The 23,910-nt window shown below is 42.4% G+C and overlaps 1 protein-coding gene across 1 annotated transcript in view; it reads right to left on the minus strand.

Moving 5' to 3' along the window:
* rasgrf2b (Ras protein-specific guanine nucleotide-releasing factor 2b) overlaps positions 1-23,910 on the minus strand; it is a 219,835-nt gene that overhangs the window by 73,961 nt on the left and 121,964 nt on the right. Inside the window, exons 16-18 of the mRNA XM_034170661.1 lie at positions 22,592-23,079; positions 16,840-16,965; positions 10,452-10,541 (exon numbers count right to left, since the gene is read on the minus strand). Of these exons, the coding sequence (XP_034026552.1) occupies positions 10,452-10,541; positions 16,840-16,965; positions 22,592-23,079 (704 nt within the window). The remainder of the gene's footprint in view (positions 1-10,451; positions 10,542-16,839; positions 16,966-22,591; positions 23,080-23,910) is intronic.

Genomic DNA, 23,910 nt, shown 5'->3' on the forward strand with positions numbered 1-23,910 from the left:
AATCCACAAACAAAAAATACCTAAGTTCAAATAATGAAGACATACGATTACCTGAGTCCAGCCGAGCTCCGAACTGCCAGTCGTTCACACCACCAGAACCACCTCTAATTCCCTAAACACTTTATAACCACTACATGAAAACAAAAACAGACCAAATAACTAAATAACCAAAGGTCTGCCTTTTTTATATATATATATATATATATATATATATATATATATATATATATATATATATATTATGCCTGTCCAAAAACATGTGGAGATACGTCATCATTATTTTTCTTGACGCTTATGTGACCGGGGCAATATGGCTGTTTCAGCTCGTCCGAGCTGCATGGGCTTCAACGTCTCCTGCATAAGGCTCCGAATGACCAATAATTGGTTCGGAAGCCGACTCTCTGGGTGACGGAGTTATCTGCACCGGTATCGATGGTGCCGCAGCTGGAGCAGCAGGAAGCGGAACGGCTTGCACTGCAAGCTCCGTAACGCGGGCATCTGTTTGTTTAATTCTATTTGCGAGATGCTGTAATTGCTCCCATATCTTCTCCAAGTGTTCTTGAACTCTTTCCGCAAATGGAACTGCTTCTGCCGCTGGGTCCATCCTGTAATGGCCGGGAACTACTGTTATGTGCTGACGCGGGTCAGAGAACCAAACCAGCATCTGACAATGGCCCAGCGCTAAATAACCAGAAAGCGGTTCCAAGAAACAAAACAAATTTATTTCCCTCCTGTGCAATAATTTGTGTACAACATAAATGTTCAGTTGTCTGGCGAGGTGAAGGACGGCGCGCTCTCCAGCGCCCAAATGGATCAAAGCCCGGCGCTTCTGGACTCAAATTCACCGCCGAACACCCCCCAGGTGGATACGACAAACTGACTCTGTGAAGGACGGAAAAGGTGAGGTAAGTAAACAGAGCTACAACAAATATCCTTCAGAGGCACACACTATCAGCAACACATTCAGGTCTGAATTTAAACTTTATGTAAATGAGCAGCTTCTCACAACAGGTGGAGGATCATCAATCCGTACGCCACGACAGTGAGGAGCAAACTGCACAATTCTCATCAATGTTCAAATATACTGCATAACAAAATACCAAATTACTATTAACAATTATTCAGACAGTCATCACCTCTGATGTGTGCTGACAGCATGTGTCCCTCACCCGTCCTCCTTCACAGGCACGATGTGTCAAACCCTGGCGCGGTCCTCAGCATCTCACAAACGAACGTCACAAGGTCGAGTTCCCGGCAATTCTGCTCGAATCACTCATGGCTTAAATGCAGAACGCCATCTCATTATCTGCTTCAGCTGAAAGTCTTTAAGTCTGCACGTGAGCATCATCCACAGGTGCTGCAAGTTGTTAAGCCTGCACGTGAACATCCTCCACAGGTGCAGCCAATAGTTCTGATGAGGGTGAAGGACTCTTCCGCCAGCACCTTCTCCACAGAAAAAAACAGTTTGCATACCACCTGGAGAGCAAAGAAAAGAAAACAGCACCAAAATGCCCAGCCAAACCCCCCAACACACAACAGCCATAACATGATTCCACGCTGTGGAATCATTGAACCTAAAAAAGTCTAACAATTATGTTTGCTCAGTAGTAAAAAAAGTTTCATCTGCTGTGACTGGATAGCATGTATCCTTAGCGCTTGGCATCACAGTTTATTGCAACTTGCACCTTTCCCAGAAGCTACTGTCATCTGAGCACTGATATTGATATTGCATGTGCTTATAGAAAAAAACAAATAAGACACAAAATTCAATTTATTATTCAACTAAACTGCAAATATATGAATTTTTTAACATTTATGAAACACTTCTCTAAACAAGGCCATAGGGTCACTGACCCTAAAGAGATTCCCTCCTTGGCACAGTGATCTATTCAACAATTCAGTGTTACAACCAAAATTATGATACATACACTTTTCTTTCCTTTATATTTGACATCCTTGACCATGAAAACATACCACTAGAACTTGGAATCACTTTTATGTCTTTATTAGTTCAAAAGATATTGTATAAAACAATTTTTCGTTAATGGCGGTTTTCTTCTGGATCTATCAATCAATCAATCAATTTTATTTATATAGCGCCAAATCACAACAAACAGTTGCCCCAAGGCGCTTTATATTGTAAGGCAAGGCCATACAATAATTACGTAAAAACCCCAACGGTCAAAACGACCCCCTGTGAGCAAGCACTTGGCGACAGTGGGAAGGAAAAACTCCCTTTTAACAGGAAGAAACCTCCAGCAGAACCAGGCTCAGGGAGGGGCAGTCTTCTGCTGGGACTGGTTGGGGCTGAGGGGGAGAACCAGGAAAAAGACATGCTGTGGAGGGGAGCAGAGATCAATCACTAATGATTAAATGCAGAGTGGTGCATACAGAGCAAAAGGAGAAAGAAACACTCAGTGCATCATGGGAACCCCCCAGCAGTCTAAGTCTATAGCAGCATAACTAAGGGATGGTTCAGGGTCACCTGATCCAGCCCTAACTATAAGCTTTAGCAAAAAGGAAAGTTTTAAGCCTAATCTTAAAAGTAGAGAGGGTGTCTGTCTCCCTGATCTGAATTGGGAGCTGGTTCCACAGGAGAGGAGCCTGAAAGCTGAAGGCTCTGCCTCCCATTCTACTCTTACAAACCCTAGGAACTACAAGTAAGCCTGCAGTCTGAGAGCGAAGCGCTCTATTGGGGTGATATGGTACTATGAGGTCCCTAAGATAAGATGGGACCTGATTATTCAAAACCTTATAAGTAAGAAGAAGAATTTTAAATTCTATTCTAGAATTAATAGGAAGCCAATGAAGAGAGGCCAATATGGGTGAGATATGCTCTCTCCTTCTAGTCCCCGTTAGTACTCTAGCTGCAGCATTTTGAATTAACTGAAGGCTTTTCAGGGAACTTTTAGGACAACCTGATAATAATGAATTACAATAGTCCAGTCTAGAGGAAATAAATGCATGAATTAGTTTTTCAGCATCACTCTGAGACAAGACCTTTCTCATTTTAGAGATATTGCGTAAATGCAAAAAAGCAGTCCTACATATTTGTTTAATATGCGCATTGAATGACATATCCTGATCAAAAATGACTCCAAGATTTCTCACAGTATTACTAGACGTCAGGGTAATGCCATCCAGAGTAAGGATCTGGTTAGACACCATGTTTCTAAGATTTGTGGGGCCAAGTACAATAACTTCAGTTTTATCTGAGTTTAAAAGCAGGAAATTAGAGGTCATCCATGTCTTTATGTCTGTAAGACAATCCTGCAGTTTAGCTAATTGGTGTGTGTCCTCTAGCTTCATGGATAGATAAAGCTGGGTATCATCTGCGTAACAATGAAAATTTAAGCAATGCCGTCTAATAATACTGCCTAAGGGAAGCATGTATAAAGTGAATAAAATTGGTCCTAGCACAGAACCTTGTGGAACTCCATAATTAACCCTAGTCTGTGAAGAAGATTCCCCATTTACATGAACAAATTGTAAACTATTAGATAAATATGATTCAAACCACCACAGCGCAGTGCCTTTAATACCTATGGCATGCTCTAATCTCTGTAATAAAATTTTATGGTCAACAGTATCAAAAGCAGCACTGAGGTCTAACAGAACAAGCACAGAGATGAGTCCACTGTCTGAGGCCATAAGAAGATCATTTGTAACCTTCACTAATGCTGTTTCTGTACTATGATGAATTCTAAAACCTGACTGAAACTCTTCAAATAGACCATTCCTCTGCAGATGATCAGTTAGCTGTTTTACAACTACCCTTTCAAGAATTTTTGAGAGAAAAGGAAGGTTGGAGATTGGCCTATAATTAGCTAAGATAGCTGGGTCAAGTGATGGCTTTTTAAGTAATGGTTTAATTACTGCCACCTTAAAAGCCTGTGGTACATAGCCAACTAATAAAGACAGATTGATCATATTTAAGATCGAAGCATTAAATAATGTTAGGGCTTCCTTGAGCAGCCTGGTAGGAATGGGGTCTAATAGACATGTTGATGGTTTGGATGAAGTAACTAATGAAAATAACTCAGACAGAACAATCTGAGAGAAAGCGTCTAACCAAATACCGGCATCACTGAAAGCAGCCAAAGATAACAATACGTCTTTGGGATGGTTATGAGTAATTTTTTCTCTAATAGTTAAAATTTTATTAGCAAAGAAAGTCATGAAGTCATTACTAGTTAAAGTTAAAGGAATACTCGGCTCAATAGAGCTCTGACTCTTTGTCAGCCTGGCTACAGTGCTGCTTGCCTCTACTGGTGGTTGGCTCTCACTGCGGTATTGTATCACTTCCTGTTCCGGAGCACAGCGGTGTTTTTCTGTATCTGTTAGCTGTTTAATCTGCGCAGTTAGATTGATCTAGTTATCTAGATTACGATTTGTTTCCCAGTGTAATCTTTACGTGCCTTAACTAAAGCACTCCTTCTGCTGAATCACCTCTAAATTATTTACACATTATTCACTTTGCGTGTTTTTAGGAATCCGCTAGCTTAGCGTAGCTACTAGCTCTTAGCCGATTTAGCATGGCGGCTTCTCCTGTCTCTCCCGCACTTTTCTGCTCTGGGTGTGAAATGTTTAGTTATTCCTCGGCCTCCTTTAGCAGTAATGGTACTTGTAATAAGTGTAGCTTATTCGTAGCTTTGGAGGCCAGGCTGGGCGAATTGGAGACTCGGCTCCGCACCGTGGAAAATTCTACAGCTAGCCAGGCCCCTGTAGTCGGTGCGGACCAAGGTAGCTTAGCCGCCGTTAGTTCCCCCCTGGCAGATCCCGAGCAGCCGGGAAAGCAGGCTGACTGGGTGACTGTGAGGAGGAAGCGTAGCCCTAAACAGAAGCCCCGTGTACACCGCCAACCCGTTCACATTTCTAACCGTTTTTCCCCACTCGACAACACACCCGCCGAGGATCAAACTCAAACTGGTTATTGGCGACTCTGTTTTGAGAAATGTGAAGTTAGCGACACCAGCAACCATAGTCAATTGTCTTCCGGGGGCCAGAGCAGGCGACATTGAAGGAAATTTGAAACTGCTGGTTAAGGCTAAGCGTAAATTTGGTAAGATTGTAATTCACGTCGGCAGTAATGACACCCGGTTACGCCAATCGGAGGTCACTAAAATTAACATTAAATCGGTGTGTAACTTTGCAAAAACAATGTCGGACTCTGTAGTTTTCTCTGGGCCCCTCCCCAATCAGACCGGGAGTGACATGTTTAGCCGCATGTTCTCCTTGAATTGCTGGCTGTCTGAGTGGTGTCCAAAAAATGAGGTGGGCTTCATAGATAATTGGCAAAGCTTCTGGGGAAAACCTGGTCTTGTTAGGAGAGACGGCATCCATCCCACTTTGGATGGAGCAGCTCTCATTTCTAGAAATCTGGCTAATTTTCTTAAATCCTCCAAACCGTGACTATCCAGGGTTGGGACCAGGAAGCAGAGTTGTAGTCTTACACACCTCTCTGCAGCTTCTCTCCCCCTGCCATCCCCTCATTACCCCATCCCCGTAGAGACGGTGCCTGCTCCCAGACTACCAATAACCAGCAAAAATCTATTTAAGCATAAAAATTCAAAAAGAAAAAATAATATAGCACCTTCAACTGCACCACAGACTAAAACAGTTAAATGTGGTCTATTAAACATTAGGTCTCTCTCTTCTAAGTCCCTGTTGGTAAATGATATAATAATTGATCAACATATTGATTTATTCTGCCTAACAGAAACCTGGTTACAGCAGGATGAATATGTTAGTTTAAATGAGTCAACACCCCCGAGTCACACTAACTGTCAGAATGCTCGTAGCACGGGCCGGGGCGGAGGATTAGCAGCAATCTTCCATTCCAGCTTATTAATTAATCAAAAACCCAGACAGAGCTTTAATTCATTTGAAAGCTTGTCTCTTAGTCTTGTCCATCCAAATTGGAAGTCCCAAAAACCAGTTTTATTTGTTATTATCTATCGTCCACCTGGTCGTTACTGTGAGTTTCTCTGTGAATTTTCAGACCTTTTGTCTGACTTAGTGCTTAGCTCAGATAAGATAATTATAGTGGGCGATTTTAACATCCACACAGATGCTGAGAATGACAGCCTCAACACTGCATTTAATCTATTATTAGACTCTACTGGCTTTGCTCAAAAAGTAAATGAGTCCACCCACCACTTTAATCATATCTTAGATCTTGTTCTGACTTATGGTATGGAAATAGAAGACTTAACAGTATTCCCTGAAAACTCCCTTCTGTCTGATCATTTTTTAATAACATTTACATTTACTCTGATGGACTACCCAGCAGTAGGGAATAAGTTTCATTACACTAGAAGTCTTTCAGAAAGCGCTGTTGCTGTAGCTCCTCTGAAAAAGAGAGCTTTAAATCAGAAGTGTCTGACTCCATGGTATAACTCTCAAACTCGTAGCTTAAAGCAGATAACCCGTAAGTTGGAGAGGAAATGGCGTCTCACTAATTTAGAAGATCTTCACTTAGCCTGGAAAAAGAGTCTGTTGCTCTATAAAAAAGCCCTCCGTAAAGCTAGGACATCTTTCTACTCATCACTAATTGAAGAAAATAAGAACAACCCCAGGTTTCTTTTCAGCACTGTAGCCAGGCTGACAAAGAGTCAGAGCTCTATTGAGCTGAGTATTCCATTAACTTTAACTAGTAATGAGTTCATGACTTCCTTTGCTAACAAAATTTTAACTATTAGAGAAAAAATTACTCATAACCATCCCAAAGACGTATCGTTATCTTTGGCTGCTTTCAGTGATGCCGGTATTTGGTTAGACTCTTTCTCTCCGATTGTTCTGTCTGAGTTATTTTCATTAGTTACTTCATCCAAACCATCAACATGTTTATTAGACCCCATTCCTACCAGGCTGCTCAAGGAAGCCCTACCATTATTTAATGCTTCGATCTTAAATATGATCAATCTATCTTTGTTAGTTGGCTATGTACCACAGGCTTTTAAGGTGGCAGTAATTAAACCATTACTTAAAAAGCCATCACTTGACCCAGCTATCTTAGCTAATTATAGGCCAATCTCCAACCTTCCTTTTCTCTCAAAAATTCTTGAAAGGGTAGTTGTAAAACAGCTAACTGATCATCTGCAGAGGAATGGTCTATTTGAAGAGTTTCAGTCAGGTTTTAGAATTCATCATAGTACAGAAACAGCATTAGTGAAGGTTACAAATGATCTTCTTATGGCCTCGGACAGTGGACTCATCTCTGTGCTTGTTCTGTTAGACCTCAGTGCTGCTTTTGATACTGTTGACCATAAAATTTTATTACAGAGATTAGAGCATGCCATAGGTATTAAAGGCACTGCGCTGCGGTGGTTTGAATCATATTTGTCTAATAGATTACAATTTGTTCATGTAAATGGGGAATCTTCTTCACAGACTAAAGTTAATTATGGAGTTCCACAAGGTTCTGTGCTAGGACCAATTTTATTCACTTTATATATGCTTCCCTTAGGCAGTATTATTAGACGGTATTGCTTAAATTTTCATTGTTACGCAGATGATACCCAGCTTTATCTATCCATGAAGCCAGACGACACACACCAATTAGCTAAACTGCAGGATTGTCTTACAGACATAAAGACATGGATGACCTCTAATTTCCTGCTTTTAAACTCAGATAAAACTGAAGTTATTGTACTTGGCCCCACAAATCTTAGAAACATGGTGTCTAACCAGATCCTTACTCTGGATGGCATTACCCTGACCTCTAGTAATACTGTGAGAAATCTTGGAGTCATTTTTGATCAGGATATGTCATTCAAAGCGCATATTAAACAAATATGTAGGACTGCTTTTTTGCATTTACGCAATATCTCTAAAATCAGAAAGGTCTTGTCTCAGAGTGATGCTGAAAAACTAATTCATGCATTTATTTCCTCTAGGCTGGACTATTGTAATTCATTATTATCAGGTTGTCCTAAAAGTTCCCTAAAAAGCCTTCAGTTAATTCAAAATGCTGCAGCTAGAGTGCTGACGGGGACTAGAAGGAGAGAGCATATCTCACCCATATTGGCCTCTCTTCATTGGCTTCCTGTTAATTCTAGAATAGAATTTAAAATTCTTCTTCTTACTTATAAGGTTTTGAATAATCAGGTCCCATCTTATCTTAGGGATCCTTGTAGTACCATATCACCCCAATAGAGCGCTTCGCTCTCAGACTGCAGGCTTACTTGTAGTTCCTAGGGTTTGTAAGAGTAGAATGGGAGGCAGAGCCTTCAGCTTTCAGGCTCCTGTCCTGTGGAACCAGCTCCCAATTCAGTTCAGGGAGACAGACACCCTCTCTACTTTTAAGATTAGGCTTAAAACTTTCCTTTTTGCTAAAGCTTATAGTTAGGGCTGGATCAGGTGACCCTGAACCATCCCTTAGTTATGCTGCTATAGACGTAGACTGCTGGGGGGTTCCCATGATGCACTGTTTCTTTCTCTTTTTGCTCTGTATGCACCACTCTGCATTTAATCATTAGTGATCGATCTCTGCTCCCCTCCACAGCATGTCTTTTTCCTGGTTCTCTCCCTCAGCCCCAACCAGTCCCAGCAGAAGACTGCCCCTCCCTGAGCCTGGTTCTGCTGGAGGTTTCTTCCTGTTAAAAGGGAGTTTTTCCTTCCCACTGTAGCCAAGTGCTTGCTCACAGGGGGTCGTTTTGACCGTTGGGGTTTTACATCATTATTGTATGGCCTTGCCTTACAATATAAAGCGCCTTGGGGCAACTGTTTGTTGTGATTTGGCGCTATATAAAAAAAAAATTGATTGATTGATTGATTGAAAAGAAACCTGGGGTTGTTCTTATTTTCTTCAATTAGTGATGAGTAGTAAGATGTCCTAGCTTTACGGAGGGCTTTTTTATAGAGCAACAGACTCTTTTTCCAGGCTAAGTGAACATCTTCTAAATTAGTGAGACGCCATTTCCTCTCCAACTTACGGGTTATCTGCTTTAAGCTGCGGGTTTGTGAGTTATACTACAGAGTCAGTCACTTCTGATTTAAAGCTCTCTTTTTTAGAGGAGCTACAGCATCCAAAGTTGTCTACAATGAGGATGTAAAACTATTGACGAGATACTCTATCTCACTTACAGAGTTTAGGTAGTGTCATTTCCAACCACTCCACAAAATCTCATCAAAATCCGTTCAAAACTTTTTGAGTTATCCTGCTGACAAACAGACAGACAGACAAACAAACAAACGTGACCGAAAACATAACCTCCTTGGCGGAGGTAACAACAATGTTAATAGTGCCAGGGCTCTCCTTAAGCAATGGAACAATGCTGCTATGCCATCATGCAGATTTTCCACTTTAGGATGTTCCTTCTCTGTTTTCCTGGGTATTTTTTGTTCACATCGTTAATAGTGACAGAGCGCTTTACGTAATGCTTCACATTCACACATGCATGCACACACACACATACACACAATCAATCAATCAATCAATCAATCAATCAATCAATTTTATTTATATAGCGCCAAATCACAACAAACAGTTGCCCCAAGGTGCTTTATATTGTAAGGCAAGGCCATACAATAATTACGTAAAAACCCCAATGGTCAAAACGACCCCCTGTGAGCAAGCACTTGGCGACAGTGGGAAGGACACACACACACAGATACCATCATGCTCCATCCAAAGTGCCCAACTGTACATTAAGAGTAACTTTACTCTTGATGTACTCCTTAATCTTGATGATTACGGAGTTTAATCAAAGGCGCCTTAGTACATTTCCTGTCAGAAGACCACCTCTCAAACCTGCAGGTCACTACCTCCTCCATTATGTGCCCAGTGCACGTAACAGCTTTCACATAAGCACACAATAGGGTGGAATATTGTGATTTATGAGCTGATCACATGTTGCCTAACAAGTCATTTTCTGCATTCTACAAACTAAAGTCACCATATAAATACAGAAGAGCATAATTTATGAAACGTGGTGGTGCAAAAATAACTACATCACTTTGAGAAATGGAAATAAAACACAATTCCAACATAATTCCCACCTCAATTACCCTGAGGGAGTCTTCCCAAGGGTTAATAAAGTTCTTTCTAATCTAATCCAAATGCTCCATTTGCTACTATGATGAAAAGATAATGGATAAAAAGATGACTTAAAGCACATTTGATAACATTAAATAAAGAGCATCATCAAAAATATTCTGATATTTTCAGGGTGAGAAATGAGAAATATTTTGTACTACAAATTTTAAGAGTAGTTTTCAAACATATAGCATGTAGCAGCACATTGCAGTACAGTTAATGCATAAACACATGATAATCATATGAAAACCGTTCAGTTTCAGAGTAACTTCAGAAGAACTTTTCAACATTAGAAGAGCAAAACCTCTCAGATTTGGAGGGGGTGGTGCCTTTCTATTTCATTGTCAGAGGTACGAGTCCTGCCTACCAGAGACAAAGTTTTTGATATTTGAGTCTTTTTGCATGTACATACCTGGTGTTGTACCATGTCCTGCTGCTGCAGTGGCAATAGCGAAGGCTGATGCTGGAGAAACTGAGCACCATGAGTTCTCCCCTAACTGGACTACACACACATAAATGATCATCAACAACACTGTCAGAATATTTAGCATCATTAAGTGGAGTTAATCCCATTACACCTTGTTTTGTTTTGTTTTTTTCTCATTCTAAAACAACATAAAAACAATTATTGGCAGTCACTGGCTCCAAATTAGAGATGGGATTTATGGCTCTTTGGGGGGATCCGGATCTTTATGGCTCGTTCCTTTCAAAGAGCCGTTCAAAAAAGTGGCTCATATGGCTCTTTTTTTTTTTTTTTTTTTAAGTATTTTAGGCTTAATTATCAATTTCTGCCATGTGCACATTCGTGGTGGTGCATGCTGCAGCGTGCATGCGCACTTTGCCATTACAATCCATTCTGGTTAGAAATTCCTAGTGCCATTTGTGACATAAATTGATAATTAAGCCTAAAAATATTGAGAGAGAGAGAGAGAGAGAGAGAGAGAGAGAGAGAGAGAGAGAGAGAGAGAGAGAGAGAGAGAAATGAGCCATCTCAATGTCACTTTTCAAATTTGCTCCCCATTCTGTGTCTCCCTACCTTTTCTGCCAGCAGTGGACATATATACCGTATATAGAGCAGCCTGTGAGCAGAAATTATGTCTCTTTTGTCCTTTATTTCACAATTATGACAGAGTTTTTGGAGCGAACAGCAGCACCACAGCAGCTGAGTTTTTTTTCTCTTTTTATTTTACGTGCGCGCGCGAGCGAATCGTCTGTTGAGGATATTTTATTAATTAACTACACAGATGTATAAAGCAAATGGTGACTGGTTTTCTAAACACAATTATGACAGAGGTTTTTTTGGGGGGAAAGAGCGAGCTGCAGCCTCAGCAGCAAGCAGCGGAGTTTCTTTCATTCTTTTTTTTTATTTTATGTGCACGCGCGAGCGAATTGTCTGTCCAGAATATTTTATTAATTAACTTCACAGATGTATAATAAAACAAATGGTGACTGGTTTCTAAACATAATTATGACAGAGTTTTTGGGGGAAGAGCAAGCTTCAGTCCACAGCAGGCAGCAGTTTCTTTCTTTTTTTTTTTTTTTTTGTTGTTTACATGTGCGCGCGTGAACGGGACAGGAGGTCCTCAAACTGGGTCCCACAGAGGAGGAAAGACCGCTGAAAGCAGCCGTCATCCAGACGCAGCTTCTGCAGCAAATATACTGCAGGAAAAATACTCTCTGTATTGGGAGCTTTCCACAGCAACTCGCTCCGTGTGATCAAGGTCCATCATGTTAACTTGACTCTGACAACTGGAGCCGGCGAGCGGAATGGAAGCTCCTCCTATTTGATGACGCACTGGGGCGAATTTTCGCAGCAAAAGCAGAGGGACACACCGGGCGAAGGAGACGCGTCCGTCGCCACACGACCCACGCAAATTTGTAGCGTCTGATCGCGCCCGGTGTGAACGCGGCATAAGACAACTTGTTGTATACCATGGTGAAAATACACTGAAGGCTAAATGTATGCTGTTCTCGATTAATTCAGAAATTTACCTCAGCACCTCCGTCCGTATGTGGGTGGCACAAGACTGGCCTGGCCTGACTCTGGGTGACTTTTTTTCCCCTCACCGTGTGCGCGTGTCGGCATGGCGCCGCTTATTCGTGCCACAAGGACCCCCCTCCCCCCTGCAGGAGAAGGCACATGCTGCTGCTGCCTGTGCGTCTCCCCCCGTAGCTGCTCTCTTTCTATGCGGGGGGAGCCACAGCCGCAACCGCAACTGGATTATGTTCCTGGGAGCGTGTGAAACAAACACGCATGAAAAAAAAGAACGGCTCCCGCGCAGCCGCGACTCGGCTCCCTTCGTTCATATTAAAGAGCCGTTCAAAAGAACCAGCTCGTTCGCGAACGTCACAACACTACTCTAAATTGAGTAGTCTGATGATGTTACCATAACCTCTTTATGTCAGATTTAGTATTATATAAATTATATGATATATAGTGCATGGTAAAAAGATTCACAAGATTCACTTTTTCCACATTTTGCTATGTTACAGCTTTCTTCCAAAATGGAGTAAATTAATTTTTTTTACCTCAAAATTCTACACACAACACCCCATAATGACAACATGAACAAAAGTTTATTAAAAATTTATTGTACAAGTACAATACACACATACATAACTATTCACACTCTTAGCAAGGGTGGTGGCCAAGTGGTAGTGGACTTGGGTTCAGCGCGGAAAGTTCCGGGTTCAAATCCCACCTCTGCCACATTTCTCCATGTAATGTGGAGTTGCATTAGGAAAGGCATACATTGTAAAACCTTTGCCAAAATCAAAAAACAAATCCACCTTGGATAAAACATGGGCGTTCCCTGGGTGTTCTCCAGCTACTCCTCAACACTCAGGCACCTGTGTGCTAGATTATGCACAGACAAATGCGTGACATGGCCAAAATCTCAAAGATGATGCTCCCTCACAACGGAAACAATACTCCTCATCTTAGCCTCTCTTAGTAACAACTTGTTTGATACAGAGTAATTACAGCAGTACCCAAGGATCCTCCAAAGAGAACTGGTACCAAAGACAAGTCATCACCTTAGGTCACTGGTTAGCATCCAAGTCTCACAGCCATACAGCAAGACAGCTAGTACCAGGACCTTAAAGACTTGGACATGTGCTCTCCTGCAAAGATGTTAGCATGGTGAAATTAGCATAGCTAATGTTCAGCAACTTCATGACTCAATAAGCGCTTCCCAGTCGCCTCTCGATCACAAAAACTGAGGACCCAGAGACATGTATGCCACTGCTGAGATAAATGAATGTCTCTACAAGTTAAAACAAACTTTCATCACATACACATACACTTCTGATAGCTGAGACATAGTCAAGTAGTCAGTAAATGTATGAAAATATATTTTGTCATTTAGTTTGTAACAGTTGTTCCCAACCATTTTTTCTTGGAGACCCCATATCTGTACGTAAAAAGGCTGAACACATCACACACAGACCCCCCCCCCCTTCACGTTATTTCATCAAAAAGAGTGATATTTTTAATTAGCTGTGATTGAGCAGTAAGTGTGTTATTATGATTTTTTTTTTAAGCTACATTGTGTATGATTCAGTGTGATCTACCAGTGAGGTTGCAGTCTGCATTATGTAGCCGCCAGTAACAATTTTGTTTCCCTTCATGTTTTCGCTTCTTTGGTGACAGGGACTCATGCTCCCTTCTCTTCGCTTGTGTAAGCCATATATATGATCCCTCCATTTCACAAAAATGAAGGATCTCAAACTTGTTAGGCTGAACTACCAACCAGTAAATATACTCAACAAAAATATAAACGCAACACTTTTGGTTTTGCTCCCATTTTGTATGAGATGAACTCAAAGATCTAAAACTTTTTCCACATACACAATATCACCATTTCCCTCAAATATTGTTCACAAACCAGTCGAAATCTGTGATAGTGAGCACTTCTCCTTTGCTGAGATAATCCATCCCACCTCACAGGTGTGCCATACCAAGATGCTGATTAGACACCATGATTAGTGCACAGGTGTGCCTTAGACTGCCACAATAAAAGGCCACTCTGAAAGGTGCAGTTTTGTTTTATTGGGGGGGGATACCAGTCAGTATCTGGTGTGACCACCATTTGCCTCATGCAGTGCAACACATCTCCTTCGCATCATCCGTGAAGAGAACACCTCTCCAACGTGCCAAACGCCAGCGAATGTGAGCATTTGCCCACTCAAGTCGGTTATGACGACGAACTGGAGTCAGGTCAAGACCCCGATGAGGACGACGAGCATGCAGATGAGCTTCCCTGAGACGGTTTCTGACAGTTTGTGCAGAAATTCTTTGGTTATGCAAACCGATTGTTTCAGCAGCTGTCCGAGTGGCTGGTCTCAGACGATCTTGGAGGTGAACATGCTGGATGTGGAGGTCCTGGGCTGGTGTGGTTACACGTGGTCTGCGGTAGTGAGGCTGCTTGGATGTACTGCCAAATTCTCTGAAACGACTTTGGAGACGGCTTACGGTAGAGAAATGAACATTCAATACATGAGCAACAGCTCTGGTTGACATTCCTGCTGTCAGCATGCCAATTGCACGCTCCCTCAAATCTTGCGACATCTGTGGCATTGTGCTGTGTGATAAAACTGCACCTTTCAGAGTGGCCTTTTATTGTGGGCAGTCTAAGGCACACCTGTGCACTAATCATGGTGTCTAATCAGCATCTTGATATGGCACACCTGTGAGGTGGGATGGATTATCTCAGCAAAGGAGAAGTGCTCACTATCACAGATTTAGACTGGTTTGTGAACAATATTTGAGGGAAATGGTGATATTGTGTATGTGGAAAAAGTTTTAGATCTTTGAGTTCATCTCATACAAAATGGGAGCAAAACCAAAAGTGTTGCGTTTATATTTTTGTTGAGTGTATGTATAACTGAGCAACCAAGTGCCTTAAGGCAGCTTTGTTGTGATTTGGTGCTATATATAAATGAAATAAATTGAAATGTAACCACTGAATCCTCTTCTTTTTTCTTCAGTCTTCTGGTTATGCTGCAAAATGCAAAAGGAGCCATAAATATGTTCCTTTTAGGTTACTGTAGCAGCATAGTGGTACAACATGGCGGCCTCCATGAGGGGGTCCACCCCATGTACAGGGCTCATTCTAACCTTGAGACACACATCAGCTCTTTGTTGCAGTAAATTCTAATGAACAGATGATTATGAATATTCCATTTCTGCTAATAAATGCCCTAAATCCTGCATATTGTAGCTTTAACATGTGCATGTCTGATTTTGATTATTTAGATTATGAAAAGACAAAAGTTAGGGCACCCCTTGTGATCTTTGGCGCCATCCTGAGGTGGGCTCCAACATTAAACTGGGAACGAGAGATTTATCATGTATAAACACGGAGGCCACATGTGTTCTGTTGGAATCTTTATGCCCCATGCGGCGCTTGCACCGTGAGGCGGGACATATGTCATCTGGGTTGTCCATCCGTCCTTCCATCTGTCCGTCTGTCCATCCGTCCGTCTGTCCGACCGTAATTCGTTCGCCGCAACGTAGCTTGGCACCTATTGCTTGCAAAAACTTCCTATTTGGTGGGTACATGCCTTGGAGGAGTACTTTGCATGAGTTCAAAGGCCAGTGACCTTGACCTACTTTTGAAGGTCACCAATGGTCACAACTGTCATATCCTTTGCAGCAACGTAGCTTGGCACCTCTTGCTCACAGAAACTTCATATTTGGTGGGTATATGCCTTGGAGGAGTAGTTCGCATGGGTTTGAAGGCCGGGGACCTTGACCTACTTTTCAAGGTCACAACTGTCAAATCCTTGGCCAAAACATTGCTTGGCACCCATTGCTCGCAGAAACTTCATATTTGGTGGTACATGCTTTGGAGGAGTACTCTGCATGCGTTTGAAGGCTGGTGACCTTGACCTACTTTTCAAGGTCACCAGTGGTCACAACTGTCAAATCCTTCACCTGAAATTTGTTCGCCACCATGTGGCTCGGGACCTATTGCTCGCAGAAACTTCATATTTGGTGGGTACATGCCTTGGAGGAGTACTTCGCATGGGTTCGAAAGCCAGTGACCTTGACCTACTTTTGAAGGTCACCAATGGTCACAACTGTCATATCCTTTGCAGCAACGTAGCTTGGCACCTCTTGCTCACAGAAACTTCATATTTGGTGGGTATTTGCATTGGAGGAGTAGTTCGCATGGGTTTGAAGGCCGGGGACCTTGACCTACTTTTCAAGGTCACAACTGTCAAATCCTTCGCCACAGCATTGCTCAGCACCCATTGCTCGCAGAAACGTCATATTTGGTGGGTACATGCTTTGGAGGAGTACTCTGCATGGATTTGAAGGCCGGTGACCTTGACCCACTTTTCATGGTCCCCAGTGGTCACAACTGTCAAATCCTTCGCCTGAAATTTGTTTGCCACCATGTGCCTCGGCACCTATTGCTCGCAGAAACTTCATATTTAGTGGGTACATGCCTTGGAGGAGTACTTCGCATGGGTTTGAAGTCCAGTGACCTTGACCTACTTTTAAAAAATTACCAATACTTCCATTTGTTCGAAGGCTACCGACTTTTTATGGTCACTGTTGGCCACATCCTCTAAATAAATATAATGTCAATCTCCAATTTTTCCACTGTGTATCCCAGTTTACATCAAACACATGAGGGTTCAACCAAATACCTACCCCACACATGTACATATTACTGCACTTTACATGGAAAATAGTACTGCACGCGGGGCATTTCATGATGAATGTCTTTTTTTTTTCTTTTTTTTTTTGATTTATTGATGTGTAAATAAACTCAAACACAGGGTCTTACCTCCAGGCTGCCTGTAGCGGAGGTGTCGCGGTGTGGAAGGGGAGCGGCACGGGGACATGTCTCCTGCTTCACTGTTCTGAGGAGACTCTGGGATTATTTTCTCAGATGATACAGATTCCAGGACAGCTATACAGCAGGAGGGAAAGAATGACATGTAATGATTTGTGATGATGATGATTTTGTTGTTGGTGGTACTTACCTAACTGTGTAAAGTATTTGTATAGCACTTTTCAAAAGATAAGTAAAATGTGCTTTGCAGTTAAAATAAAATATCAAATTAATATAAAATAAGACTAAAATAACAAAAAATGTAATGGAAAAGCAATAATACATCAAATAAGCTCACCAATATTAGTCACAAAATGTAGTAAAAACTTGAAAAAATATTTAAAGGCCTGGTCACACGACACGGACGAAGGACAACAAAGCCCAAATGAAACAAGAAATCTGGACTTTTGTTGATTTTCATTGGCATTGTTTAACCTTTGCTCAGCTTCGATCCTGCAGTTGGCACTTTGTCTGGATTTTTAAACTGTGGAAAAATTTGAACAAATGTCGCCAATAACCTCCATTCGTCCATATTTCGTTTTGGGTTGTTCTTCACGGGGAACTGTCCATGTCTGGCACTGTTCATGGGGATCTGTCCGTGTCTGGCACTGGTCATGGGGAACTGTCCGTGTCTGGCACTGGTCATGGGGAACTGTCCGTGTCTGGCACTGGTCATGGGGAACTGTCCGTGTCTGGCACTGGTCATGGGGAACTGTCCATGTGACATGGACAGTTCCCCACTCACCTGCAACTACTGTGGAAATGAGGGAGAGGCTGCCTGCAACAGTATGCAAATTCAATTTTTTTTCCAGACGTTTCAGACAAAGGGATGCATGCTGCAGCTCTAGTGTGCCTTCAGCCTATATGCGCATGCTCCATGTCAGGCACTGGTCATGGGGAACTGTCTGTGTCAGGCACTGTTCATGGGGAACTGTCTGTGTCTGGCACTGGTCATGGGGAACTGTCTGTGTCAGATGAAAGCCACACCCACACGCATGTGAGCCACAAACATCTGAAACGTCCGTACATAGTTGATAAAATGTTCTTAACGCTACTGTTACTGTATGAAAACATTCAGCTGGTTGAGGCTTTAGTTATTGAGTCGTTCAGATGTTGTTGCGTTCATTTAATACGTCAGACTTGTGAGGTTGAATGAAGTGTAAACGAAGTAGAACGACAGGCTAACATTACAAAAACTAAGCAAACGATAAGAAACCATGAAGAACAACCCAAAAGGAAATATGGACGAATTGAGGTTATTGGCGACGTTTGTTCAAATTTTTCGACAGTTTAAAAATCCCGACAAAGCGCCAACTGCAGGACCGAAGCTGAGCGAAGGTTAAACAATGCCAACGAAAATCAACAAAAGTCCAGATTTCTTGTTTCATTTGGGCTTTGTTGTCCTTCGTCTGTGTTGTGTGACCAGGCCTTTAAATATTTTTTCAAGTTTTTACTACATTTTGTGACTAATATTGGTGAGCTTATTTGATGTATTATTGCTTTTCCATTACATTTTTTGTTATTTTAGTCTTATTTTATATTAATTTGATATTTTTATTTCAGTGAGCTGTGCATTCGCGCATACGTGGGTGCGTGCGCGTATAGGCTGAAGGCACACTAGAGCTGCAGCATGCATCCCTTTGTCTGAAACGTCTGGAAAAAAATTGAATTTGTTTGCATACTGCTGCAGGCAGCCTCTCCCTCATTTCCACAGTAGTTGCAGATGAGTGGGGAACTGTCCATGTCAGGCACTGGTCATGGGGAACTGTCCATGTCAGGCACTGGTCAGGCGGAACTGTCCGTGTCTGACACTGTTCATGGGGAACTGTCCGTGTCTGGCACTGGTCATGGGGAACTGTCCGTGTCTGGCACTGGTCATGGGGAACTGTCCATGTCAGGCACTGTTCATGGGGAACTGTCCGTGTCTGGCACTGGTCATGGGGAACTGTCCATGTCAGGCACTGGTCATGGGGAACTGTCCGTGTCTGACACTGTTCATGGGGAACTGTCCGTGTCAGGCACTGGTCATGGGGAACTGTCAGTGTCTGGCACTGTTCATGGGGAACTGTCCATGTCAGGCACTGGTCATGGGGAACTGTCAGTGTCTGGCACTGTTCATGGGGAACTGTCAGTGTCTGGCACTGTTCATGGGGAACTGTCCATGTCAGGCACTGGTCATGGGGAACTGTCCATGTCTGGCACTGGTCATGGGGAACTGTCCGTGTCTGACACTGTTCATGGGGAACTGTCCGTGTCTGACACTGGTCATGGGGAACTGTCCATGTCAGGCACTGGTCATGGGGAACTGTCAGTGTCTGGCACTGTTCATGGGGAACTGTCCATGTCGGGCACTGGTCATGGGGAACTGTCAGTGTCTGGCACTGGTCATGGGGAACTGTCCTTGTCGGGCACTGGTCATGGGGAACTGTCAGTGTCTGGCACTGGTCATGGGGAACTGTCCTTGTCGGGCACTGGTCATGGGGAACTGTCCGTGTCTGGCACTGGTCATGGGGAACTGTCCGTGTCTGGCACTGGTCATGGGGAACTGTCCATGTCTGGCACTGGTCATGGGTAACTGTCCGTGTCTGGCACTGGTCATGGGGAACTGTCCATGTCTGGCACTGGTCATGGGTAACTGTCCATGTCACATGGACAGTTCCCCACTCACCTGCAACTACTGTGGAAATGAGGGAGAGGCTGCCTGCAGCAGTATGCAAATTCAATTTTTTTCCAGACGCTTCAGACAAAGGGATGCATGCTGCAGCTCTAGTGTGCCTTCAGCCTATACGCGCACGCACACACGTATGCGCGAATGCACAGCTCACTGACACCTCCTCAGCAAGAAAGAGGAACAGGAGCAACTCGCTGAAACAAAACAGAGATGTTATTTTGAACAATTTGCTTCTGTCGGTCATGTGATCGTGAACGTTTCGTTTAAAGCGTTGAGGTCAACATTAGTTTTGGTTTCATTTCCTTCCTCTTTCCTTCTTTTTGCACTCTTGATTCGCAGGCTATTCGGTGATGGGAAAAGTGAAAGCTCATTCATCTACCATTTCTCAATGATTTGTGACTGTGTGTGACCAAAGACATCCAGTCATCACCTTAGCTCACTTGTTGACTATCTCTTTGAGATGGATCAAGAGTGCACTTGTGTCACATGTGATGGACACAGATGTCAACAAACACACACCAGTATGCATTCAGAGTAAAAGACAAATAACTTGAGTCTGTCTTGAGGGATCTCAGCAGGTGTTAAAACTGAGCCTAAAGCATGAGTAAATTCAGCATTTTGATGACTACACTCAGCACCACGCATCAACACGTGCTGACGTCTTCTTGAAGTGTACTCAATCTGATAATCCAGTGCTTATATCATTTACATGTATTTATGAAATGTGGCAAATTGTCATTGTGCATTTGAAGGGTGAGATCAGTATACAAATGCACAAACATTTAAGACTTACAGAAAAAAGAGAAAGAGTCGATGAGAGTAGCATGCTGAGCGCTAATGGCTCTTTATGTCTTAGTGAGAGGGGAGCAACTGCTTTGCATGCACATGTTTTGTGCACATGCACACACATCATATATGTGTGTGTGTGTGTGCTAATGAGAGTCTAACTGCAGCTTGTCGTTGCTGTGCTGTGTCAGATGATCTGACAGTGCCTCTTTTTAGTCTGAGGGCTCTCATAACATCACAATTACAAGATCAGAGCAAGTGTGACGGAAGATCTGCTCAGCTGACTCCAGCGCACAGATTCAAGGAGATAATACTGTCTCACCAGGAGCCTGTACTGCTCTGACAACTACCACTTCATTGTCTCCTTTAAAAAGTGATCTCCAGCACAAACATGTCAGCATGCCAATAAGAATCTGAATGTATGTGGACGTATATTCAGTATAGTATATGATTGTCAATTTTGTAATAATGGTTAAACTTAATAAAAAAAAATAGAAAATGCAATGACAAAACAACAATAATACCAGCAACACTCCATAATGCTCCCACCACGCTTCACTGTAGGAATGGTGCCTGGTTTCCTCCAAACATGATGCCTGGCACTGACACCAAAGAGTTCAATCTTTAGCTCATCATACCAGCGGATTTTGTTTCTTATGGTCTGAGAGTCCTTCAGACCATAAGTTTGCCATTTGGCAAACTCCAGATGGGTTGCCGTCTGGCCTCTCTACCATACAGGCCTGATTGGTGGATTGCTGCAGATATGGTTGTCCTTCTGGAAGGTTCTCCTCTCTCTACAGAGGAATGCTGGAGCTCGGACAGAGTGACCGTCAGGTTCTTGGTCACCTCCCTGACTAAGACCCTTGTCCGCCAATTGCTCAGTTTAGATGGGCGGCCAGCTCTAGAAAGAGTCCTGGTGGATCCAAACTTCTTCCATGTATGGATGATGAAGGGCACTGTACTCATTGGAACCTTCAAAGCAGCAGAAATATTAGTATCCATCCCCAGATTTGTGCCTCTAGGTAATCCTGTCTCAGAGGTCTACATACAATTCCTTTGACTTCATGCTTGGTTTGTGCTCTGACGTGCACTGTCAACTGAGGGACCTTATATGTAAACAGGCGTGTGCCTTTCCAAATCATGTCCAATCAAGTGAATTAAGCTGTAGAAACATCTCAAGGATAATGAGTGAAAACAGGATGCACCTGAGCTCAATTTTGAACTTCATAGCAAAGGCTGTGAATACTTGTGTACACGTGATTTCTTGGGTTTTTTATTTTTAATAAATTTGCAAAAATGTCAAACACTGTTTTCACAACATCATTATGGGGTATTGCATGTAGAATTTTGAGGGAAAAAATTTAATTTAATCCATTTTGGAATAAAGCTGTAATATAATAAAATGTGGAAAAAGTAAAGATACTTTCTGGGTTTACTGTACTTTTCATAAGTTAGACATTTATGTATTATAAATCCTTTTTTAAATATGATCTGCTGAAATATTCTAATAATTTGAGATATTTATTTTAATTTTTTTATAGCTGTACGCAGTAATTATCAAAATTAAATAAAAAAAAATGACTGAGACGTTTTAGGTTTTGTATGAATTGAAACAAGAATATATAACATTTTTACTCTCTGAAACACCTGACAAAAAATATTGATGTTTTTCCACTATATTCTATTTTTTGAGATGCACCTGTACATGCAGCTAACTATTCTTGCACCAACAGCTCTGAAGCCATCTTATGGAATGTTCTTTTCAAACTAATGTCAACTAATTTAGATGTTAAATTTGTCCTCTATTACATTTAAATATGTGGTTCTTCCTCATATAAAGGTCAGTCTTATTAACCTTTGTCTTTGTAAACTGTAAACACAGTCCTTTATGTGAATCAGACTCGTGTTTTAGATTTGGTATTTTATAAAGTAAGTACAACAAGCGTATGAAAAATTGATATCTTTCACGTTTTATGGGTGTGAACACTGCAAATTCTGATTGTGAATTTAAATGCTTTTCTACACAATATTGAAGAATGAGGGCCCATTTTTTTTAATTTAGCTACATCACAAATAATAGAACCTTCAGATGTGGATCACTACAAAAACCACCATCAAACTGTTGAAATAACAAAATCAGACAGGAAAATGTTTCAATATGATGAACTAATGCAAAATTTTATCTACACTATTATTTTATACAGGGTAAAAGTTTTTCACACCAGAGACTAGACTTTTATAAATCACCTCTGCGGAAGCTTCTTCGCAGTTTGCCACTGAAAGGGTCGATCCTTGGCAGCTCATCTCCCTCTACGTTGGAGTAGGGACTCTGGTCCGGGGATGAAGGATCAGGAAGAACTTGATCCTGTGTCGGCTTGCCATTGCTGGGTGGGGGAGATGTGGAGGAGGGGGGAGGAGAGGAAGTGGTTGGAGTCGGCGTCTGAGGCATCGGGGTCTGTGGACTGTATGCAGATGTGGGGCTGCTGGCTGCAGACTGGGAGCTGCTGTGGATGATGGTAGAATGAGAAAGAGGACTGGCAAGATCGAGGCCCCCGACCCTTGATGTGATGGGGGAGTGGAGGGACAGCTTCCTTGTACGAACAGGAGAAGATGTGCGGGATGAGATGGAAAGAGGAGGAGGAGAGGAGAACTTGCGGCAGAGACGAGGGGATTTGTCGTTCATGTGTTCACTGCTTCTGTTATTCTGACTGGTGGCAAAAAACAACTCCAAGGACCTGAAGGGGTGGGATGGGGGGGACAAGATGTTAGGAAAACAATTTAACTCGAGATTTGTGAAAAAGCTCACAAAATAATATGTTATCAGTCTCCCATAGCAGCTGCTTGCATGCATTATACGAGGTCTGTGAGAAAAGAATCCAACCTTTTTATTTTATGCAAAAAATATATGGATTTGATTCATATGTTTTTACGTCAGCCAAGCTTGAACCTTTGTGTGCATGCGTGAGTTTTTCCACGCCTGTCGGTTGCATCATTCGCCTGTGGGCAGGCTTTGAGTGAGCACTGCTCCACCCCTCTCGTCGTTTGGGCTTTTTTTCCATCAGAATTTTTTTAGAAACTGTTAAGAGACTGGCAGCTGGAAACCATTCGAAAAATTTATCTGGCTTTTGGTGAAAATTTTACGGGCTTCACAGAGAATAAGGAGTGTTACTACAGCTTTCAGGACTGCCCAGAATGGCGCACGGCGCGCCGCGCTCTGAGCCGCCATCAAGAGGCAGAAAACACCACATCATTTCTAAACAGATGGCTGTGTGGAGCCAGGACCATCGTGTGTGCAACTGAATTGAGAGCGGCTTTCCATGCCAAAATCTCTTGTTAAAAGTGAAATCTGCCGGAAAATGGCTGATGTCCAGCTCTTGTGATAACCAGAGAAATTGCACATGACGGTCCCGGCTCCACACAGCGATCCGTTTAGAAATGATGTGGTGGTTTCTGCCATTGTGATTGAAAAAATTCTGATGGAAAAAAAAGCCCAAATCATTCCACCATTTCCTCGCAATGAAACAACAACGAGAGGGGTGGAGCAGTGCTCACTCAAAGCCTGCCCA

This window comes from Thalassophryne amazonica, chromosome 5 (assembly GCF_902500255.1).
Source record: "Thalassophryne amazonica chromosome 5, fThaAma1.1, whole genome shotgun sequence".
Classification (NCBI taxonomy): Eukaryota; Metazoa; Chordata; class Actinopteri; order Batrachoidiformes; family Batrachoididae; genus Thalassophryne; species Thalassophryne amazonica.